The sequence below is a fragment of the Onychomys torridus genome, chromosome 9, assembly GCF_903995425.1.
Source record: "Onychomys torridus chromosome 9, mOncTor1.1, whole genome shotgun sequence".
Taxonomy (NCBI): domain Eukaryota; kingdom Metazoa; phylum Chordata; class Mammalia; order Rodentia; family Cricetidae; genus Onychomys; species Onychomys torridus.
Window position 1 is genome coordinate 286224 of NC_050451.1, and position 21690 is coordinate 307913.

Genomic DNA, 21690 nt, shown 5'->3' on the forward strand with positions numbered 1-21690 from the left:
AGAAAGTAGAGCCTGGAGAGCTGGCTTAGCAGTTAAGAGCACCAGCTGCTCTTTCAGAAGACCTGAGATGGGATTCCCAGCACCTACATGGTGGCTCACAGCTAGCTGTTCATCATTCCAGTTCCATAGGGCTTGGACACCTTCTTCTGGCTTCACTGGGGACCAGGCATGCACAGGATGAACAGACATAGATGCAGGCAAAACACCCACGCACATAAAATAGAAATGGAAAATGTAAAAAGAACAAAGAGAGGTGACTATAGAAATCATGAAAACTAAGGGAAGGTTTAACTTCATGGCAGATTCTCAGAGTTACTGAAAGGTAACAGGTTGGGCTAGCTAAAGATTCCAGAAATTCTCACACTGATGCCTACAGAAGAAAACGTAGGTGGGTAAGATTCTTAGTAGCAGAGATACTTTTCTACTATTAAAGATACAGTTCAGAAGATGTAACTTTTCCAAAGACAAGTAATGGATTAAAATCAAAGAATGAGATTGATGATACTGTTTACAGAGCCTAAGGGAAAGCAATGGCAAAATTTTGCTGTTTGTACAGCTAACTAGTGAACTGAGTCACTTGTATTCTCTGAACAGTGAGTGGTATATGTTAAATTGAGATTAAGTGTTTTTTGTTTTTTGTTTTTTGTTTTTTGTTTTTTGTTTTTTGAGCTGAGGATTGAACCCAGGGCCTTGTGCTTGCTAGGCAAGTGCTCTACCACTGAGCTAAATCCCCAACCCCAAGATTAAGTTTTATTTACTTGCAGTATTGGCATTTGAACAGAGAGCTGCATGCATGCTAGGCAAAGTAATAAGACTGAATGAAATACTGTATGTTAAGTGCAATGTCTGGCATATTGTAATACTTCAGAGAGAGACAGACAGAGATAGAGAGAGTGCACTTGGAAGAATGGCAAGTACTGTTAACCCCGGAACCATCTCTCTAGTACCTTTTGTTATCTTTTTAGAAGGTTATCTGGGTTGTTTGTTTCTCTGTTATAATTTTTAAAAAGATATCTGGTTTGTTTGCATCTCTGTTTTCATTTGGGGCTTTAAAAATTATTAAATAGGGGCTGGAGAGATAGCTCAGTGTAGAGAGATAGCTAAAAATACTTGTTGCTGTTGCAGAAGACCAGAGTTAGAAGTCATTGGGAAACTTGTAACTGCCTGTAATTCCAGCCTCAGAGGATCCCTCCTTGGGGACTTGCATGGAAATATATAGAAACACTCAGATACACACATACACATAAATACAAATAAACCTTAAAAAAATACTAGGGGTCAATGACTGGCTAGAGGCTGTTAGTAAAGAGAGGTTAAGTACAAAGGAATATGGGTAAGCTTGCTTTTGTGGGTAACAGAAATATTAACGTGGTTTCACAAATAGAAATGTAGCAAAGGTTTTTATTCAAGGCACAGTAAAAATATAGAGTATATGTGCTTCAGGGGAGCAGTGGGCCCCAGAAAGCCCTGGTTACTGCTTGGGGCTTCCTTTTATGGGTCTAATAAAAGGAGGAGTTATTTCCTAGGGGTTGGTGTGTGGGTGTTTTTGTGGGTTGTTTGGTTGTTTTTGTTTTTGTTGTTTTGATACGTAGGCTTGTGTTTTATGAGCCTTTGTTCATTGCACATGTCCTTTTTTTTTTTTTTTTTCCTGGAGCTAAGGACTGAACCCAGGGCTTTGCGCTTTCTAGGCAAGTACTCAACCACTGAGCTAAATCCCCAACCCAACACATGTCCTTTCTTATACTGTATCTGATTGTAATTACATGAATGCCCCATCATAAATAGGAATAAGATAATCAGTGGTTTTTCCCTAAAAGTTCACTCACACGACAGTTTGCCTTACAGTATGTGCATCCAAAGCCAGTTTTGGCTGGATTGCCCCATGTCCTTAGCTCCTGAGTATGTGTTTGACCAACGGGGAGTTACTAAGGGATTCTCAGGAGCTAATTAAGTAAGTCAGCTTAATGCAGGCAAGGGTTTCAGGTTACAAATGCATTAATTGGGAAAGATGTGTGTGTAGCTCAAGCTAAGAAGGGTCCTAAGTTGCTGAGCTATCCCTATGCTCACCTGCCATAGAAATGGATACTACAGGATATATGTTACTAACTGTACACTTAAAAATTGGTCAATCATTGCGGTAAGTTATATCTCAATGAAGTGATTTTTTTAAAGTACAAATAAAGCTGTCCGTTGACTGTTTCATATAGGTTTTTCCATTCCCTGGAAAGGTTCCCTTCCTTCATAGGCGAATCAGGGAAGTGCTGTTGACTACTGAATTCTATTTGACATCTTGTGCTGAGTCCACATTTGTGCATGCACATAAACATAGACACGTAATGATGATCTGCATTATTGTGGGGCAAAGTCTCATATAGTTCAGGCTAGCCTCACATTTGCTATCTAGCCGAGATGACCTTGTCTTCCTGACCCTCCACCAAGTGCTGGGATTACAAATGTGACTATCTGACTGCAGAACTTTGTGTTTTGTTTTACAGTCAGCCTCTTGTATTCCAGGCTGGCCTTCAACTTTGTAGTGGAGCATGTCCTTACACTTCTGATTATCCTCTCCACCTCTCAAGTGCTGGGACTGCAGGTATGTGTGTGTCACAACTGGTCTCATGCAGTGCTGGGGATGAATGAACCCAAGCTTTTGTGACAGGACTTTCACCAGCTGAATTATATCCCCAGAAATCTATTTTTACACCACCTTACTGTATTTTCTAAGTGTTCCCTCTCCACTTCACTAAACTTCTTTGGAGATGTTTTTATTAGGATACTGAGTAGAGTTCTGGTTCATTCTAACTCCTCATAGTATTCTAGAATATGGATAGACCCTAGTTTATTTGGTCATCTCTTTATCATTTGTGGTGTGCCAAATTCTCTGCTTCTTAATGCTTTCAGACGAGAGGGAAAGTTGGGGTGTTGCCAATAACATTAAATAGGGAAAATGCTTACAAACTTTAAGAGTTGGGTGAATACTAATAAGGGTAGATTGTGGGTACTTCTGACAATAAACTTCAGCAGTGGTGGTAGGGGAAGTATGTGGGAGGAGGTGGAAGTCTTAAGAGAATTTTCTTTAAAACAAACAAACAAACAAATGATATTTATGCCTTATATTGTAACCAGTAAAACAGTAGCAAATCTTTTATTATTATTCTGGGAATGAAAAGGTCTCAGAAAAGCAGTCTTTACTTGACTTCTCAAAGCATAAATACTCAGCTGGGTGTGGTGGTACAAGCCTAGAAACCCAGCCACTCAGGAAGCAGATGTAGGAGGATCACAAATTTGAGGTCGTCCTGCCTTTTCTGTCCAGCAGTGGTACAGTTTCTTAGCGCGCTGGAGATCCTGTGTTCAGTCTCAGTGTTGGTAGGGGAAGGAAAAAAGCCTTGAAGCACTCTTGTAATTAGTGGGATTAGCGATTTCGATATAACGTGGCATCGGGTCTAGGAGCTTTCCACCTTTACTCTACCAGCAGGTCTGTTTTTAAATATTCCGGAGATGCTAGGTCTATTGGATGCTTTATTTACTACGCTTTATTTATTATCTAATACTTACATTAAACTGCTAAACTCAGAGACCTCTCTCCCCTTAGAGGGAGACTTTAGAGGTCTATAAATAATAATAAATAAATAATTCTATACGAATTTCCTTTGTTGTGCGGGCTGTCGTTGAATCTCCTATCCCTGATTGCTGTGAGCAGCCGGGTTATTTAAGGATATTTCACATGAAATCCGTCTCCGCCCATCTCCCCACATAGCCTGGAAAGAATTTTTATTGTTTAAAACAGGGTCTGTCTTCGCTTCTTCACTGTGGCACGCATCTTGGTCGCGCGCAAGGTTCGATCACATTAGTGGGAGTGGGAAACCACCAAAGCTCCCCGGAAGGAGGAAGTCACCCAAAGGCCAACAAGAACGTCACTACTTAGCCCACAATGCTCATCTCGCCAGCCTGGAACCCTGGACTACAACTCACTCATCCGGGCGGAAGCCACTCACTTCGAACCCCATTGGAAGCGATGGAACAAGGAATCCTGGGAGCCTGCCTGTCCCTCCGTGCGCATGTGCGAACCGTCCTCGCCGGGCCCCACCTCCGGGGGGTCGCACGTCGGTGAATCCGGCTCAGGCCCTGTGCGCGCAGGCGCTGTGGTACGGGCGGCGTCTGCAACGTAGGGGGGTGGGGCCGCGGTGACGCGATTCTGTCCGCGTTGGAGCGGGCGGGCCGCCGCCAGAGCCTCCGCGGCCGCCGTGTGACGTGGCACAGCAGAACACTTAACGCCGCGCCGGAGCCACCGCACCAGTCGCCGAGCAGCTCCCGGTCCCGCTACGTCGTGTCCCGCCGGCCAGCGAGACAGGTCTTCAGCCTTTTCTCTTCCGCCCGGTTGGCCGTGAGCCGGAACCCAGAAGGCCCGAGGACGCACCAGACCCCCTCTTTTGACCGTCGCAAGAGCCACCACCACCATGGGCCTCACCATCTCCTCTCTCTTCTCTCGCCTCTTCGGCAAGAAGCAGATGCGCATTTTGATGGGTGAGTGAGGGGCCAGGAGCCGGGGAGGGCCAGGTGTTTGCCCCGGGGCCTCGGGCCAGCCTTCCCCGCCGAGGTGGGGGAGGGCGGACAAGAAGACTGCTTCGGGGGAACAATGGGGGCGAGGGGTGAGTGGTCTGTCTCCCACAGAGGCTGAGCCGGAGACTTGGGCCAGATCCCCTCGCTCTCGGCTTTGCCTGCCTTCTCTCCCCGATCTAATTGAGAGCCTGAGAAGAGTGAGCCGAGCTCCAGGCGTAGTTCACCGTGACGAGGCCGTCCTAAGGGTGCAATCTTCCGCCTCACTTTTCTGGCTGTGGGCAGCGGCCAGGAGAGTGAGGCTGGGCGACTCCAGCCCTCCTCCTCCCCCTTTCCTGGTCGTGTACGCCCTGTGCACACACCATTGGTATGTGAGCCCAGCCAGGAGCCGCCTAGGGCAGGAAGTGACCAGGCCCACTGGGGCGAAGGAACACCCAAGGTTTGAGCAAAAAGCCCAGAGTCCTCTGAGCTCATTTTACTAAACTTTGCCTTGATCTGGATTCGACTTTATTTTCTCATGGTTATGAAGCTTATTCTGTGAAAACATAATTTATGACCGTCTTTCAGCTCTAAACCTAAAACACTAAACCTGTTTGGTTTACTATCTTTGCTCTTTCTAACTAATTTTATCTATCTTGCCTAGATAATAATAAAATTTAAAAGTCCACTTTAGAAACGAAAAAGTTTTTCAATTGGATAGTTCTAAAGCACCTGAACTGAACATGACTCTTGAGTTCGGGGTAAGCTATTAAAAAATAGTTTGTTTAAAAACTGCTTCTCAGTGGCAGGTTTTATTGCCCACTGAGGCCATTCACTAGGATGAAGTGAGAGTTCTCTCCTGGATACCTCACAGCTGAGTTCCAAGGACCTGAATAGTATCCTTTGACACTTGTTGAGTGTGAGGAGAAAGGGAGCGTATTGAGCACCCCCTACCAAGAAGTGCTTCAGTTTCTGTAGTGTTTCAGAGTATGGGGGGACAAGTTGCCTATTGTTCAGCTTCTTTACAATCCAGAAAACCATTGTTCGTGACTCATTCACAAAGTTGGGGGAAAATGTTTTCTTTCACAGTTCCTCAGCTCCCCTTTATGAAGAGGACAGTTATTTTAGGAGGGCCGGTGTGTTCTTTAAGCCTTACGTGGTTGGAAATTGGCAGTGTGGAAAAGGATCTGAAGTCAAAGGAAGGACTTTGGACTGAGATAAATGAGTGTCTTAGAGATTAACGAGTACAAGATTGTGTTCCTGAAGAAGAAAGAATTTATTGTGGATGGATTCTGGGTTTCTTTGTTACAGTCTTGGCCTGGCCGAAGCGATGGCTGAGAAGGGTAAAATGATGTTTTAAGCACTTCACCACGTTTGAGAAACTTTCCCATCCATCCCAAGTAATGATTGGAAGAAAACGGAAGTAGAGGATCTTTTAACCTGTGATGATGAAAGGGATAGAAGTCATGGGTTGGGATTACTCTTTATGTCAAGTATATGATCACTCAGATTCGCTTTCTCTTTGCTGTTTTTGTTCTATGATACAGGGTCTCTCTACATAGTTCTGGCTGCCCTGAAACTCACTATATAGACCAGGCTGGCCTTAAACTCACAGTGATCCACCTCCTCTGCTTCCCAAGGGCTGGGGATAAAGGTGTGTGCCACCACACCTGGAGTTTTCCTTGGCTAAAAGCACTCTATTCATAAAGTCAACTTGTATGATAACTCATTAGAGGAAGTATAAGTGTCAGGGTATATGTATGAACCGGGAGCATAGTGGTTTGGAAGTTTGGTAATTCCTAAGAGTTTTGGGGTTTGTTGTTTCTTTGTGGCTTTATGAGTGACTAACCTTGTAATCAATAATCACTTTTATGGTGTCTTACCCATTCAAGTATTGGGAATATCAGTGAATGGATGATTGTATGTACAAATGTGCACATGTGCTCCTGTGTGTGTATTTGCTTTGTGGTGTGGTTTTGAGACTGGAACTCAAGGCCTTGTGCATGTAGTCTACATACTCTACCCTAACCCTAGCCCTGAATGATTTTTTTTAACCCCTTTCTCTCATTAATGGGCTCATATTTTCTTTATTGGATTATATGCCTCCTTGAGTCAAAAGCTTTTCATAGTCTGTTTATTCTTTTGAGCACATAATACAATCACTGAGCTACATCTGTAGTCCTCCTAGATTACTGTTTAAAAGCATATAAAGAGACAGTAGTAGTTAGCTAATGTGTCTGGATTACCCAACTACTGTGAAGATGAAAATGTAATTTCCGTACTAGCTGCTCTCCCAAAATTAGAGAAGATGTTGGAAGATATGTCTAATAGTTAACCATAATTTAAAAAAATAAGCCAAGCCTGGGTTAGCGTGATGTTGTGTGCCTGTAATCAGAGCACCAAGGAGGCTGAAACAAGACAATCTCAAATTTGAGGCCAGAAAGACTATGTTTCAAACACGAACAAATAGTCAATACAATATATTGAATTAAAAAATCTCCTAGAGTCATGATCAACAGAAATGATGAACTAGTTATTTAAAAAGGAAATGTACTCATTTGAATAATACTAAATTTAAGTTGAAGGACAATTAGTTTCTACCTTAGATTACTCAGGTAACCAGAGTTAGAAAGCAGTAGCTCTGAAGTGTAAGACAGGTCCATATCTTTGAGGTCTATGATAAGGTGTGCATTTGGTAAATCAGTATGTAAATTTTATTTCTGAAATTACTAATGTATTTGGTAGAGGAGTTACTAATCTTAACCTATATTCTTTTAACTTGGGAAAAAGTCTTCTGAGGATGTAGTATCTTTAACCACTGAGCCATCTAGCCAGGTTTTATGAGAAAGGATCTCATATAGCGCAGGCTGACCTACTTCCTATGTAACTAAGGATGACCTTGAACTTCTAATGTATCTCCTGAGTACCAGGAAGGATCCTCTATTTGCCAATTTTAAAAATTACACTATAAGAAATAAAAATATACTAATAAGTGAGGCTTTAAGCTTAGAATGATGTTTCATTTTTTTTTCCTCAAAAAACATTTTATAAATCTGTTTATTAAGGTCAATTCTGGGTTCTGATTATTTTTTAAATCGTTTGTATGTGTGTGTGTGTGTGTGTGAGAGAGAATGAATGAATGAATGAGAGAGATCTGGCACTGGAGATAACAGGCAGTTGTATACTGCCTGATATGAGTGCTGGGAATTGAGCTCAAGTCCTCTGGAAGAACAGTCAATGCTTACCACTGAGCCATCTCTTCAGCTCCTGCTTGTCATATTTATTCTCCACAGTTTAGAAGGATTTATTCCTTTAAAATTGTTTTGTGTTGTTCCTTTTTACTTAATATATTACAAGCATTTTCTTACACCATTTTTTGTAAACATAATTACTAGCCTTTGATAGTTTGTTGCTAATTAACTCATTGATAAAAGGGAAAATACTCCTCAACTATGTTGGGTAGAAAATCCAAACATTAATTTTACCAAAACCTAACCTTATTTTTCTGTAATTGGTAGTTCCAATTTCAGTTTAAATGGTCAAACCTCTGAGGAACTAGATAGACTATTAAGCTATCGTAGTCTTAAAATCTTAAAAGTAAGTTCACAGTATATAAATACTATTTGAGAGCTCTGTCATCAGGATTAACTTTCTTACGTTGGTGGGTGTTTTGTGACACAAGGTCACATATAGCCTAGGCTGGGTTGGAATTCCTGATTTTTTTGTCCCATTTCCCATATTCTGAGTTTACACCACTGACCAACTATTTTGTTTTTCTGATTTTTGTAAATAGAGGTATATGTTCAAAAGCATACGCTGCTGTGAATCTTGAAGATGTCTCAGCAGATAAAGGCACTTGCTGTCAGGCCTGACCACTGGACTTCAGTCTCCTGGAGGGAATGGTGGCAGGGCAGAAGTGACTCCCCAGGCACTGTGCATTCATGCATGCAGCCACACACTGCACATAGAAACTCACACACTAATTAAATGAACTGTAATGAAAAATGTGCCACCCCTAAAGTATAGTTGTTGTGTTTACAAAGTTGTGTAACATTGTCAAATTGTAGAATATTTCCATGACTGCTTGTTTTTAACATAATATTTATTGACTCTGGGAATTTTACATACGAATCCCAATCCCATTCATTTCCCAGTCCCTCCATACCTCACCTCTGTAGCATCCTCCCAAAAGAAAATTTTAAAAATATTAATTAAAAAACAAACAAAAAGCCACTTCTAACCCTCCATCTTTCCTGCTTCTCCAACACCTCGTCATTCATTGTAATGGCATTGGAATCCCGTAACTTACCAGTCACTGCTGTGTTTTCTTTAGCATCATGGCAACCACTAATATTCTTTGTTTCTATAGGTTTTACTGTTGGGGGCATCTCAGCTAATGAAGTAGTAACATGTGGCCTTTTCACTTGTCATATAGTTGTCTGCATCATTGGTGTAACATGCAGTAGTCGTCTATGTTTTGTGGCCAGATGGTAATTCCCTTGTGTGGAAACTTCAGTTTGTTTATCCATTTATCAGTTATTTATAGTTACTTTTAGTTCTCATAAATAATGTCATTGTGCACAATTGTGAACAAGTTTGTGTGTAGACTCAAACTCACAGCTACACCTGCCTCTGCCTCCCAAGTGTTGGGATTAAAGGCATAACACCCCACCTGGCCCAAAGGTAAAATTTGATGTTAATAAAATTTGATCACAATCACCCAAAGAGGTCTTACACTAAAATCTGGTTGGGTTTTTTGTTTGTTTTGTTTTTGTTTTTGCTCCTTTTCCCCAAATCTAGAGCCTTAGACTTGCTCTGCCCTTGAGCTGCCACCCTCAGATTTACTCATCTTGTTGATACTATTTTACATTGGAAAACAAGATACTTTGTGGAACAGTTAACCTTTCTTGGGTCTATAAGTGAGAGCAGACTAGTCACTAATATATGCCATAGTCCTTTGGAAAGAAAAAGCTGGTACCCAGTGTCAACAAGTGAGAGTCAGGGTTCAGCTAGAGAGCATAGGAATAAGGAAATGAACGAATACTTGGTTCCCACCCTTCTCCCACTCCCAACACCCCTCCTCACCTTCCCTTTCTCCAAGGTAGATTCCTAAAAATGGGTGGAGTACAAACCACGTTCATGTTGTCCCGGCCTAGGGGCCTTTTTTATTGCTGTCAAGAGGAGTGCTGACTTTCTTCCTTTTGCAGTGCGTCAGAAAGATGCTACTGTCTCAGGATATGGGTTGAAAAGGTTGGTTGTTCTATAGGTTGAAGTCCAACTCAACTCCTGTAGCTTTTCATTTCTTTTGGACCAACTAAAAAGTCACACTGCAGTGCATAGGACTATAACCTGACGGGTGAGGCTAAAACCTGCTAGCACTGTTTTCATGTCTTAAGCTGCGCTTTGATTTAAATAGTAAGTAGGTATTTTTGCCTAAACTAATGCTCTGTTGATTTTGTTTTTAAATTCTGGAATAAAATAAGTGAAGGCAGCTAAATGAGATGTTCTTAAAAACAAAGTACATTCAATGAAGTTATTTGATATTGATCTTTGATTTATGAGAGCTTTAATCGACAATATATAGGTTTTGAGAGTCATACTTAAAAGCATTTAATTTGTTCCTCACTATTACTATAATAAAGAGGCTTATATAATAATACCTTCTAATATAGACTTTGTCCCATAAACAAGCATAGTCCCTTCTACTTACCTGTATCTCATGAATTAACATTTAGCCATATGTGATAGCACATGCCCGTAATTCTAGCACTTGAGAGGCAGTGGCAGAAGCATCAGGATGTTGAGGCCAGCTTTGGTACAATGTGAGTTTGAGGTCTGGGCTACATAAGACCCCGTTTTAGAGAACAACAACAACAACAAAAGATTAAAATGAAGAATTGGAGAACAATATGATAGGACCATTTTCAAAACACAAATCAAGAATTTGAATCTTATTTGTGCATATTTGATATTGATATAGATTTAGTCAAAATTAGTCCTATCAGGAGACTAGGACATAGCTATATATGTCCATCAGTGTGTGTAGTCCCATCGTCCTCCCCTGCCCCCACCCCTTAGCACTAAGAACTTTTTTTTTTTTTAAGATTTATTTATTTATTATGTATGCAGCATGTTTGACTGCAGGCCAGAAGAGGGCACCAGGTCTCATTACAGATGGTTGTGAGCTCAGGACCTCTGAAAGAGCAGTCAGTGCTCTTAACCTCTGAGCCATCTCTCCAGCCACATGAGAAGAACTTTTTAAAAGAAAGATTTCACTTTTAATTTTTAGTTGTTTGTGTCAGTGTGCGGGTATGTGCACATGAGTGTACTGCCTGTGCAGGCCAGAAAAGAGCATCGGATCCCTTAGCTGAAGTGAAAGGCATTTATGAGACATACCAAGAACCAAACTAGTACTTGCTCTAAACCACTAAGTCACCTCTCCAGCATGAAGAGCATTTATTCAAAATACACTGTGTAAATATTAAGCAAAGGATTAATTTTTGGTCTGGAGATGTGGCTTAGGTGGTGTACTATACTGGCTTCTCCATTTCTAACAGGCACAGCTTACCTATAATCCTAGCACTAGTGTTCGGGGAGATAGAGGCAGATAATGAGTTTGAGGCCATCCTGGGATACATAAGAGACCCTATCTCCAACAAAGGCACTCACCTAGCTGGTGACACAGTGCCCAGAGATTAGAACTCAAGCCTGCCAGTTCCTATTTTTCTGTGTCTATAGGTCTAAAAGGGAAAGGGCAAAGATTAGGAAGGTGTTGATGGGGTGGGGATAGAAATGAGAAAATGAAAAATTACATTTTAACTCATTTGTGTAGCAAACGCTTAACTTTTACTCTGAAACTAATTATTGTTGAATTGCTTATGTATATTTAATTCAGATTTTAAATCTATGGTGTCTTCTAGTTGGATTGGATGCTGCTGGCAAGACGACAATTCTGTATAAACTGAAATTAGGCGAGATAGTCACCACCATTCCCACCATTGGTAAGAGAATTTATAGATAACTATATACAGTGAAAAATTAAATTTTGTTTTTGTTACTCTTAGAGTTGATATTGGTAAGACTTAAAAAGCTATTCTAGGGTTGGGGATTTAGCTCAGTGGTAGAGCGCTTGCCTAGCAAGCACAAGGCCCCAGGTTCGGTCCTCAGCTTGGCGGGGGGCGGGGGGCAGCTATTCTAAGAAAATTCTACATTAAAAGGGTTTATTTCTTGGTACTTAATTATGGACAGTGAACATTTTGTTTTTTTGTTTTTGTTTTTGTTTTTCCTTACAGGTTTTAATGTGGAAACAGTGGAGTATAAGAACATTTGTTTCACAGTATGGGATGTCGGTGGTCAAGATAAAATTAGGCCTCTCTGGAGGCATTACTTCCAGAATACCCAAGTGAGATATGCCATATATTTGTAAATTTATAGATTTCATATTCTGAATGTTATGTTGAATGTTATCTTGTTTACATTCTTATCACCCATTTCATTCTTTAGTATACTCTCAGTCATGCCTTCCAAGTTCAGTTACATAGTGTAGAAGAGTTAAAGGTAGCTACTCCAGTGAGATTGTGGATAGGAGTAAATGAGTTCTTAAGAATGAATTAAGTATTTTATCAGTAGTTCCTTTGATTCTTAACCTTAATTTTGAGTTATATATCACAGTGGACCTAAGACAGTGGTAGAACTTGATCTAGTTCAGTATGCTTTGTTAACTTGTAGGAGATTTGTTTTGTTTTGTTTTTCCAGACAGGGTTTCTCTGTAGCTTTGGAGGCTGGCCTGGAACTCGCTTTGTAGACCAGGCTGGCCTCGAACTCACAGAGATCCACCTGCCTCTGCCTCCCGAGTGCTGGGATTACAGGTGTGCGCCACCACCGCCCGGCGGAGATTTTTATATTATATAGATTAGTTGTCAAATTTGGCTGCACTTTTTAGGGAGTCTTGAAAATTTCACAAGTCCAATCATAGGTCAGAATCTTGAACATGTAAGCCAAGCAGTCTTAGTGTTCTAGCACTTTAGTGTATGTGTGAGTCACCTGGGTATCTGTTGAAAGTACAGATTGATCCTGTGGACAAGCTTCTTAGATTTATTTAATACTTCTAGCAAGTTCTTTTGTGATATTGATTTGGCTAGTTTGTGTTATTATGATAGCAGCTCTACTGACATTTTTGAACTGTGGAGAGGCCTTTCTTGTACTGTAGGATGTTTAACAGCATCCTTTGTGTCTACCTACTAAATGCTAATAGCTACTGTACCTTCCAAGTCAAGTTGTGACAACTACAAATGCTTGCACTCTTGCACACTCATTTCCTGGTAAGAACAACACTTGTAGTTCTCCTGTTCTTGTGTTCTCTCTCCCTCTCTTCTGAGTGCTAAGATTGCAGCCATGCACCATTATGCTGGGGTTTCTTTTCTTTGGTTTGTTTGTTTTTTTGAGACAGGGTTTCTCATGTAGCTCTGGCTGTCCTGGAACTTAATACTCTGTAAACTCACAGAGATCCGCCTGGCTCTGCCTCCCTAGTGCTGGAATTAAAGGTGTGTTCCACCACCGCCAGGCCCTATGCTGAGGTTTCCAAATGTGAGGAAACAGAAACTTAGAAGTGACTTCAAGATTGAATTATAGCTGGACAGCAGTGGCACATACCCGTAATTGGAACCTGTAATTGAACTTGGAAAGCAGGATGGCTGTAAATTCAGTCCAGCCTGTTCCTGCATAGCAAGTTCCAGGCCAGCTAAGGCTCCATAGGAAGAACCTATCTTTAAAAAGCAAAGATTGATGACCTTTTTTTTTGTTAACCTGTCTTTTCTACCATAATGAGGACTTATACATCAGGTTTTTGTTTTACTACCAAAGTTGAGAATTTTTTGATTTTAAGATTTGCAGTGTTGTGCTTACTCTCCATTGAGGCGTACTGTTGCCTGGCAGCAGTAAACACCCTTGCTGAGTGGCTGGAACAGTCCTGTCCTAGGTAGTTCAAGTGTATGAATATAAAAATAATTATGTGGCATAATTTTTTTACTAAAAAACAAGTATGTTAATTCACATGACTTTGGGTAAAAAACAGATTTTGCAGAAGTACAGGCTTTAAAAAAACTTCTTTGTGGAAGTAGAAGCTAACACAATAAACTCCCATGTGTATCTGAAGTAAAATTAGGCATGATGTAAATCTTGCTGATTTTAAACCTTATAATAATAGTCTTATCCTTATATTTGTTTCGAATGCTTTGTAAGACATGAATCATGAATTTGAGATTAGCTCTATCCTGGCCTCCTTGGATGACCTTAGAATTAAAGACCAGAGCATTCTTCATCCTAGGGAGTTCTTGCCTGCTAGGGAAAGTCCTGTGTGGCCTGGTGTAATTACAGCTGAGTTCTTCTAGCTTGCATTTCTAGCATTCCTAACCACTTCTGACTCCTAACACTTCAATGAAATTGTTTATTGTGGAAAATTCCTCTCCCATCATTAGATAAGTTCAATTATTTTGCTTTTGTAAATAATTCATTTGGCTTTTTTTAAAAGGGCTGATTTTTATTTTGTATGTATTTGTTTGTTTGCCAACATGTATGTATGTGTACCACATACACGCCTGGTGCCTACAGAGCCAGAAGAAGTTGTTAGATTCCTGGAAACTGGAGTTAAGGATGGTTGTGAGCTGCCATGTGGGTGCTGGGAACTGAACCTGGGTCCTTTATCCGAACAGGAAGTGATCATAACCACAGAACCAACTCTGCTGCACCGAATTTGGCTTTTTAAGTCATCTTTTCTTCGAACAGATGGATTTAATTTGAGAAGTTGAGCTTTTCCATACTGTTGATCCTAGGCTATTACAGGAAAGGTCTAACTTAGAACTTATTCTTAAAATCTCCTTCCTACTAATGTTACTTTGGAACAGATGACATTATTTACATTTAGAAAATGAAAATGAAATGTTAAGAAAATGAGATTGGGGCTGGGAAGATGGCTTAGCAGTGCGTGTTGCTCTCACAAAAGACCTAGTTTTGTTTTCTAGCACCCAAATGGTGCTTTAAACCATCTGTAACTCCAGTTTCAGGGGGATCTGATCCTCTCTTCTGACACCTCTGCCCGCACATTAACACTCAGGCGCGCACACACATACTCATTAAAAAATAAAATAAACTAATTAAAAAGTTCTTTTGGGGTCAGGGTTTTAGAAAGAATATTTAACCAAGCACTTAAGTATAATATAAGGTATAAACTTTTAACAGAGATGCAATTTACTATCATTTTCTTAGCTGAGAATTTCATGCTGTGTCATATGGAAATTTTCAGAAAAGTCCATTCAGTTGTTCCCCATTGCTACTTTTGTTGTATAGAATTGTATTTGTGAATAACTTTAAATTTCTTTCTGTTGCTTTTTTTGTTACAAATTTCTTATTTGACCATGCAAACCTTGAGTTTTTCATGAGATATTTGCTTAGGGCTTGTTTCTTCCAGTTGGAGCAAGCAACATTTTGGAGCAAGACTTTTTTATTTCTATGATGAAGTATTTAAAAAACTATTGACTGAGCAACTTGTATTAATGTATTTAGGGATGCATACATTAACAACAAAGCAAAAGAGGCCGTGAATTTGAAAAAGAGCAAGAGGCTGGGGCGGGGGGGGGGGTGAATGGGAGGAGCTGGAGGGAGAAAAAGGGAAAGGAGAAATGATGTAATTATAGTCTGAAAAAATTAAAAATAATAATTAATTTAAAGAAAAATTGTATTTATACAGTCCTCTTCTTACTAATGAAAGATGATTAAACGATCAGGAAGTTATTTCATACACCTGAAAAGAACATGCTAGTACCATTATGCAATTCTCAGTTCTACTTTCTTTATTTAAAACAAAAAAACTATTGAAGTGTGTCATCTCTTCTTTTTATACTTTGCACATGCCTTTTACTGCATACATAAATCCACATAGGTCATAAGTTTTTGAGGAGCCTTCATTTTTTCCTTTTGTCTTCACTATTTAGCCTCTGTTTGTTTGTTTTGTTTATTTTTGAGACTGGGTCTCACATATCCCATGCCACCCTCAAAACCAAAGTATAGCTGATAGTCCCTTGAAACTTGTCATTTCCTGCTTCTGTTTCCTGAATATTGGAATCACAGTGGAGTGCAACACCACACCCAGGTTTATTCAGTGTAAGAGCTCAAACCCAGGGCTTCTTGCTTGTCAGACAAGCATCCCTACCCTGTGTGGGACACCACCAGACCTATAACTCTTGCTACTTGCATGTTACTGTATTTAAATATGATAGGGAAGAGAAATGGGGTGACATTTGTTTCTCTTAGCATTGAGAAAAGTAGTCATTGGTTAGTAAAGTTTGGGGTTTGTTTTGGATTTAAAGAATGGTAGGTTAAAATTACATGGTGCTTAAATCAGTTTTCAATAGATGAGCCTTGAACTCGACCATGGAAGATCATTGTTTACAGGCTTACTCTTCATGGCTTGCTCAGCCTTTCTTACAAAACCCAAGACCACCAGCCTAGGGATAGCACTACCCACAATGGGCTCGGGCCTCCTACATCAGTCACTAATTAAAGAAAAGTGCCCTACAGGCTTGTCTACAGCCAGATCTTATGGAGGCGTTTTCTCAACTGAGGTTGCTCTTCTCAGATGACTAGCTTGCATCAAGATGACATAAAATTAACCAGGACAGAAATTCTTTGTAATTTTAAAGTCACATTTTATTTTATTTATTTTCTGGTGTGTGTTGTGGGGCGGAGGGTATGCCACTTAGACTTGCATTGTGGGAATGAGTCTCCTCTTTTTTCACCATGTGGGTTCTGGGGACCAAACTCAGGTCATCATGTGCCTTTACCTGCTGCGTTGTCTTGCTAGCCCCTGTATTAGAGACTTTATAAAACTATTTTTAGGCTGGGCGGTGGTGGCGTATGCCTGTAATCCCAGCACTCAGGAGGCAGAGCCAGGTGGATCTCTGTGAGTTCGAGGCCAGCCTGGTCTACAGAGCAAGATCCAGGAAAGGCACAAAGCTGCACAGGGAAACCTTGTCTCGAAAAACAAAACAAAACAAAACAACAACAACAACAAAAAACCCCAAAAACCTATTTTTAAACACTCTGTCTTAGTTAGGATTACTACTGCTATGATGAAACATCAAAGCAACCCAGAACCACCTGTCCAGGGGTACCACTACCTACCATGGGCTGGTCCCTCCCCTTCCCACATCAGTAATTAAGAAAATATACTACAGGGGCTGCAGAGATGGCTCTTCCTGAGGACCTGAGTTCAGTTCCCAGCACCCACATCAGGTGGCTTACAACTCCTCACGTCTCTGACCTCTGTAGGCACTTACATTCATGTGCACATACGTCACCCACACATGCACATGAATAAGTCTGGAAAAAGGAAAGAAAGAAAGGAGGGAGGGAAGAGGAGAGAGGAGAGAGGAAGGAAGAAAGGAAGGAAATGTCCTCCGGCTCTTCTGGAGGCATTTTCTCACTTGAGGTTTCCTCCTATCAGATGACTCTAGCTTCTTGGCGTAAACCTAGCCAGGATGCAAGGACATTTTCTACCATGTGTCTAATTCTCCATACTGTTTTGCCTTGTATATTTTATATTTAGTGTTGCCCTTAAGTTTAACTGTTATAACTTATTGAAAAAAATTTTCCCTAGGGTCTTATTTTTGTGGTAGATAGCAATGATCGAGAAAGAATTCAGGAAGGAGCAGCTGTGTTGCAGAAAATGGTAAGTATGTATTTTAAGTTGATCATTTTCTGGATGTGTTTTTGTGGTATTGTCCGTGGTCACACATTTTAGAGGTAGAAGTAAACTTGGGAAACTATATTATTTCCAAGTTCTTAAGAATGCACAGAAAAGCCCTTTATAGCCTATTGATTTATTTATGTAGTTCACCAGCTCTAAACCTTTGGGTCGAGACCCCATCTTGGGGGTCAAATGCCCCCCCCTTCACAAGGGTCACCTAAGACCATCATAAACAGATATTTACATTACAACTCATAATGGTAGCAAAATTATAGTTACAGAAGTAGCAAAATAATTTTATGGTTGTGGATCACTGCAACAAGAGGAACTGTATTAAAGGGTCGCAGCATGAAGATTGAGAACCACCTTCTTAAAGGCCAATCATTATTTGCTCAAACTGAAGGATGAGATTTATAAGAGTGCTTGAAATTTACGTAGAGAAATTTAATTGGTGTCTAATAGCTTGTTTAATGTTGAATAAAATGTATATTAAGATTTGTGAGTAGTCGGTTTGATTTTAGAAGGTAGCTAGTAATGGTTTACCCTTTATCTGCAGCTTCTAGAAGATGAACTGCAGGATGCAGTGCTGCTGCTGTTTGCAAACAAACAGGATTTGCCAAATGCTATGGCCATCAGTGAGATGACAGATAAGTTAGGTCTCCAGTCTCTCCGTAACAGAACAGTAAGTGTTTGATGGTGACATGAATCTCCTTGTTGGTGGAAGTAGGGTGATTAGGCTAATACTTAGCTGCTTTTTAGTATTGTTATTGTTATTGATACTATTATTTGGAGATAGGATCTAACTGGAACTCACTCTGTAGACCAGGCTGGCCTCAATCAAACTCACAGAGATCTGCCTGCCTCTGCCTGTGCCACCATGCCTTCCCAGTTTAAATGTGTAATAATTATTTCCTTTGGACAGATAGGACATTTCTAGAAATATGGTAATATGGTTTATAGAAAATGCATAACATACTAAAAACAAGCCCTTTCAGGCTTTATTTCAATACTACAAATATTGCATTAAATTTTGTTTTTAAAAATATTGATAGTTTCTCACTTTTCTATTTATTTAATTTTATTGACTTTATCTTCTGTATTGATAGATTAACAGTACTAAGAGTTGAATTTGTAGAGATTACATTCTTAATTTTGTATCATTGAAATAGTTCTCCAGGTTTTTTGTTTTATTTTATTTTATTTTGTTTTTTTAAATACAAATGTTTTATTTTTACTATTTCTTGTGGTGTTGGGGTTTGAACCCAGAGTATTTCTTTCACATGTTAGGGCAATCACCCTACCTACTACTTAGCATCTGTAGATCTGTAGTTGAGCAAGGATTTTATACTTGGCTTGTTGGTTTTTGTTTTGTTTTTTTTTTTTTCCTATGCTGGCCTTGAACTTAGGGACATTCTCCTGCTTTTCTTTCCCAATCACCAGGATTGCAGGCATGTACAGTCATACCAAGCCCTACATTTGGTGCTGTTTATAAAAGGCACAGGATTTAGCAGCTGTATCTTAAATCCTATCATTTAATGCTCTTTGTTTATTAACTTCAGAACCTTAGGGAAGAACCTCAACTGACACATTCTTTTGAATACAAATTTATAAGAAATACTGTGCTTACTATTAAATAACCTATCAGTTACTGATATATTGGCAAAATCCAACATAAACATAGAAATTGTATCACAGACATGAGACCATGTCTTCAAAAAACAAAAGATACAGTCAAAAAACAATAGTGTCCCATACTCTACAGCAGCTTTGCATTAACTTCTCAACAAGGCAGATACTGTTTGTTTAGTGTGTAGACTGTTGTGATGTCCCATTAGAATTTTAAAAAGATACATTGTAAGAGATAGAAGTTTTTTCATACTGTGGAGATAGGAAATTATGCCCTTCCCCTCTCTTCTGGGTTACTAGGGTATTTGATATTCAGATAATTGGCAACATGGTAAACCTACAATGGCTTTGCAACATTAAGATATGTTTTGGTCTTGGAAGGTGGAATAAGTCTAGTCAGTTAAAAATGAGTAAGTTATACATTAAATGTGAATTATTTCTAGGTGTTTCAAGTTTTGTGTGTGTGGGGGGGGTTTTTGAAACATGGTCTCTTTTATTTCATACAACCAATTAAAAATCTTTACTGTTTAAAAAGTGAAACTTTTTAGAATATATGAGATCAAAGATGTTACAATTTTATTTTTAAATTTATTATGTATAGAGTGTTCTGTTTGCATGTATGTCTGCAGGCCAGAAGAGGGAGCCAAGTCTCATTGTAGATGGTTGTGAGCTACCATATGGTTGCTGGGAATTGAACTCAGGACCTCTGGAAGAACAGGCAGTGTTCTTAACCTCTGAACCATCTCTCCAGCCCTACAATTATTTTTTAAAACAGTAAAAGAACTCAGGACCTCTGGAAGAACAGGCAGTGTTCTTAACCTCTGAACCATCTCTCCAGCCCTACAATTATTTTTTAAAACAGTAAAATTACATGAAAAGTTAAAGTTCTTATCAACAAGCAACCACATGGTGGCTCACAACCATCTGTAATGAGATCTGGCTCCCTCTTCTGGCCTGCAGGGATATATGCAACAGAACACTCTATACATAATAAATAAACAAATCTTTAAAAAAAAAAACTTATCAACAAAACTCTTTCAGATACTTCCCCTTTTAGACTGGGGCTTAATGGCAGAGGACTCACCTAGCACATAGGAGGCCTTGGGTGTGATCTCTACTAGCACTACAAAAAGCAAAGTCTAAAAAATCTGCACATAGGAGAGGGTCTTAAGGACCAGGGAGATAATCTGTTAGAGATTTTCTCATTACTCTTCAGATTTTGTGGTGGGAAGCTAGCCTAGTAAATCCATTGAATAATAATAGATGTACTTTTTAAATGGATCAGGTGAGCAAATTCCTGATTCTTTTGAGTGACCCCTGTAGTTACTGAGCATTAAATTCAAGTTTGTGGGATGCAAGTAGATCACTTATTTCCTTAGTGTTTATTACTGTGATTTTATAGTTTCCATTTTTGTATGCTTGTAATTACTCAGTAGTGCCCTTAGGCATTTATGGGGAGGGATTAATATTTTCTGTTTAAAAATAGCAATATGTATCATGTTGTTAATCAAGTATTTTCTTGTCCTTTCTTCACAGTGGTATGTTCAAGCCACTTGTGCTACACAAGGAACTGGTCTGTATGAGGGACTCGATTGGCTGTCAAATGAACTTTCAAAACGTTAAATGAACCTGGATATCTAACCAAGGACATGTTTGATAGAATTGGTCTAGACTTGTTACAACAAAATTAGTTTGCATCTTGGTTATTAAAGGATATCTGAGACAGGTTTGGGCAGAATATTACAGCATTTAAAACTTATTTTGTTGCCAATTATTGTTTACCAAGCACAATGTTGCTACTTAGCAATATGCTTGGGTGTCAGAGAAATTATCCTTGGGAAAAAGAAAATAAGTATCCACTATTATACTTCCCTTAAGCCTAAATGCCTGGACATATGTGACACTTTAAACAAATATGTTTTGAGTGTTTTTTGAGCCCACACCAATAATGTTATCAATGTTGATACTTTACTGACACCTTTATCATTCCCAAGACAGTCTGCTGATTGAAAAATGTAGCATTCCATTTGTATTTATTTCTACCCCTTGCCAAAAAAATTTTTCTAATACTGCTTGTACCAGCCAAGGATGTGCTCCAAAACACTCTTCAGTTTTCTTACTGAGGATCCCCACCAACCACCACCCTCACATTATTGACTCCTGGCTTCCATCAGCCAAACTTACCTCGTCAATATGGTTTGAATTTGATAGCTAATTCTGTGCTGGTTGCAAAGAGTTCATATTGAGATAATTTTTAATACTCAGCAGATTGTTTTCCTTTATATTGTTACCTTTTTTTATGTTGCATGTTGCTTTTGGAATCAGCCTGACTCTTTGCCCAGTATATGATAGTTTTGCTGATACTTTACTGTTTATTGATGAACATATCTTAAGAATTTTTTGAAAACTCATCAAATTCAGTGACTACATTTTCTTCATAACCCATTTGAAATTATTCCTAATAAAATGATAAAAAATATGACTCTGTTCTTTTGAGTCTTTGCAATATTTGAAACTGATCTCCTTATATAGTGAAGTTGATTTACATATTTTACATGATATGGCTAGTATATGAATCCCAGTGAGTTTACTAATGGTTGGCAGTAAACTTAACCACTTACTTTTTCTAGTAGAATACCATTTAAAGCTATAAAGTTCAAACAACAGATCAAGAAGAGTAAAAAGTTGTCAGAACATGAACTCCAGAAGCAGGGAATGAAAAGATTAGTGATCAAGCTCAGATGGTGGAGTGCTTGCCTTGTATGCAGAGCCCTGAGTTTGATCCT

At 39.5% G+C, this 21690-nt stretch overlaps 2 protein-coding genes across 2 annotated transcripts in view; one reads left to right on the plus strand and one right to left on the minus strand.

The window, feature by feature from the left end:
- Pde12 (phosphodiesterase 12) overlaps positions 1-21690 on the minus strand; it is an 86186-nt gene that overhangs the window by 54146 nt on the left and 10350 nt on the right. The gene's annotated exons all lie outside the window — the stretch shown is intronic.
- Arf4 (ADP ribosylation factor 4) lies at positions 4158-21383 on the plus strand. Its single transcript, XM_036198948.1, has 6 exons — positions 4158-4524; positions 11457-11537; positions 11829-11938; positions 17189-17260; positions 17835-17960; positions 20441-21383. The coding sequence occupies exons 1-6, from the start codon at positions 4458-4460 to the stop codon at positions 20525-20527; spliced, it is 543 nt and encodes a 180-aa protein (XP_036054841.1). The 5' UTR covers positions 4158-4457; the 3' UTR covers positions 20528-21383.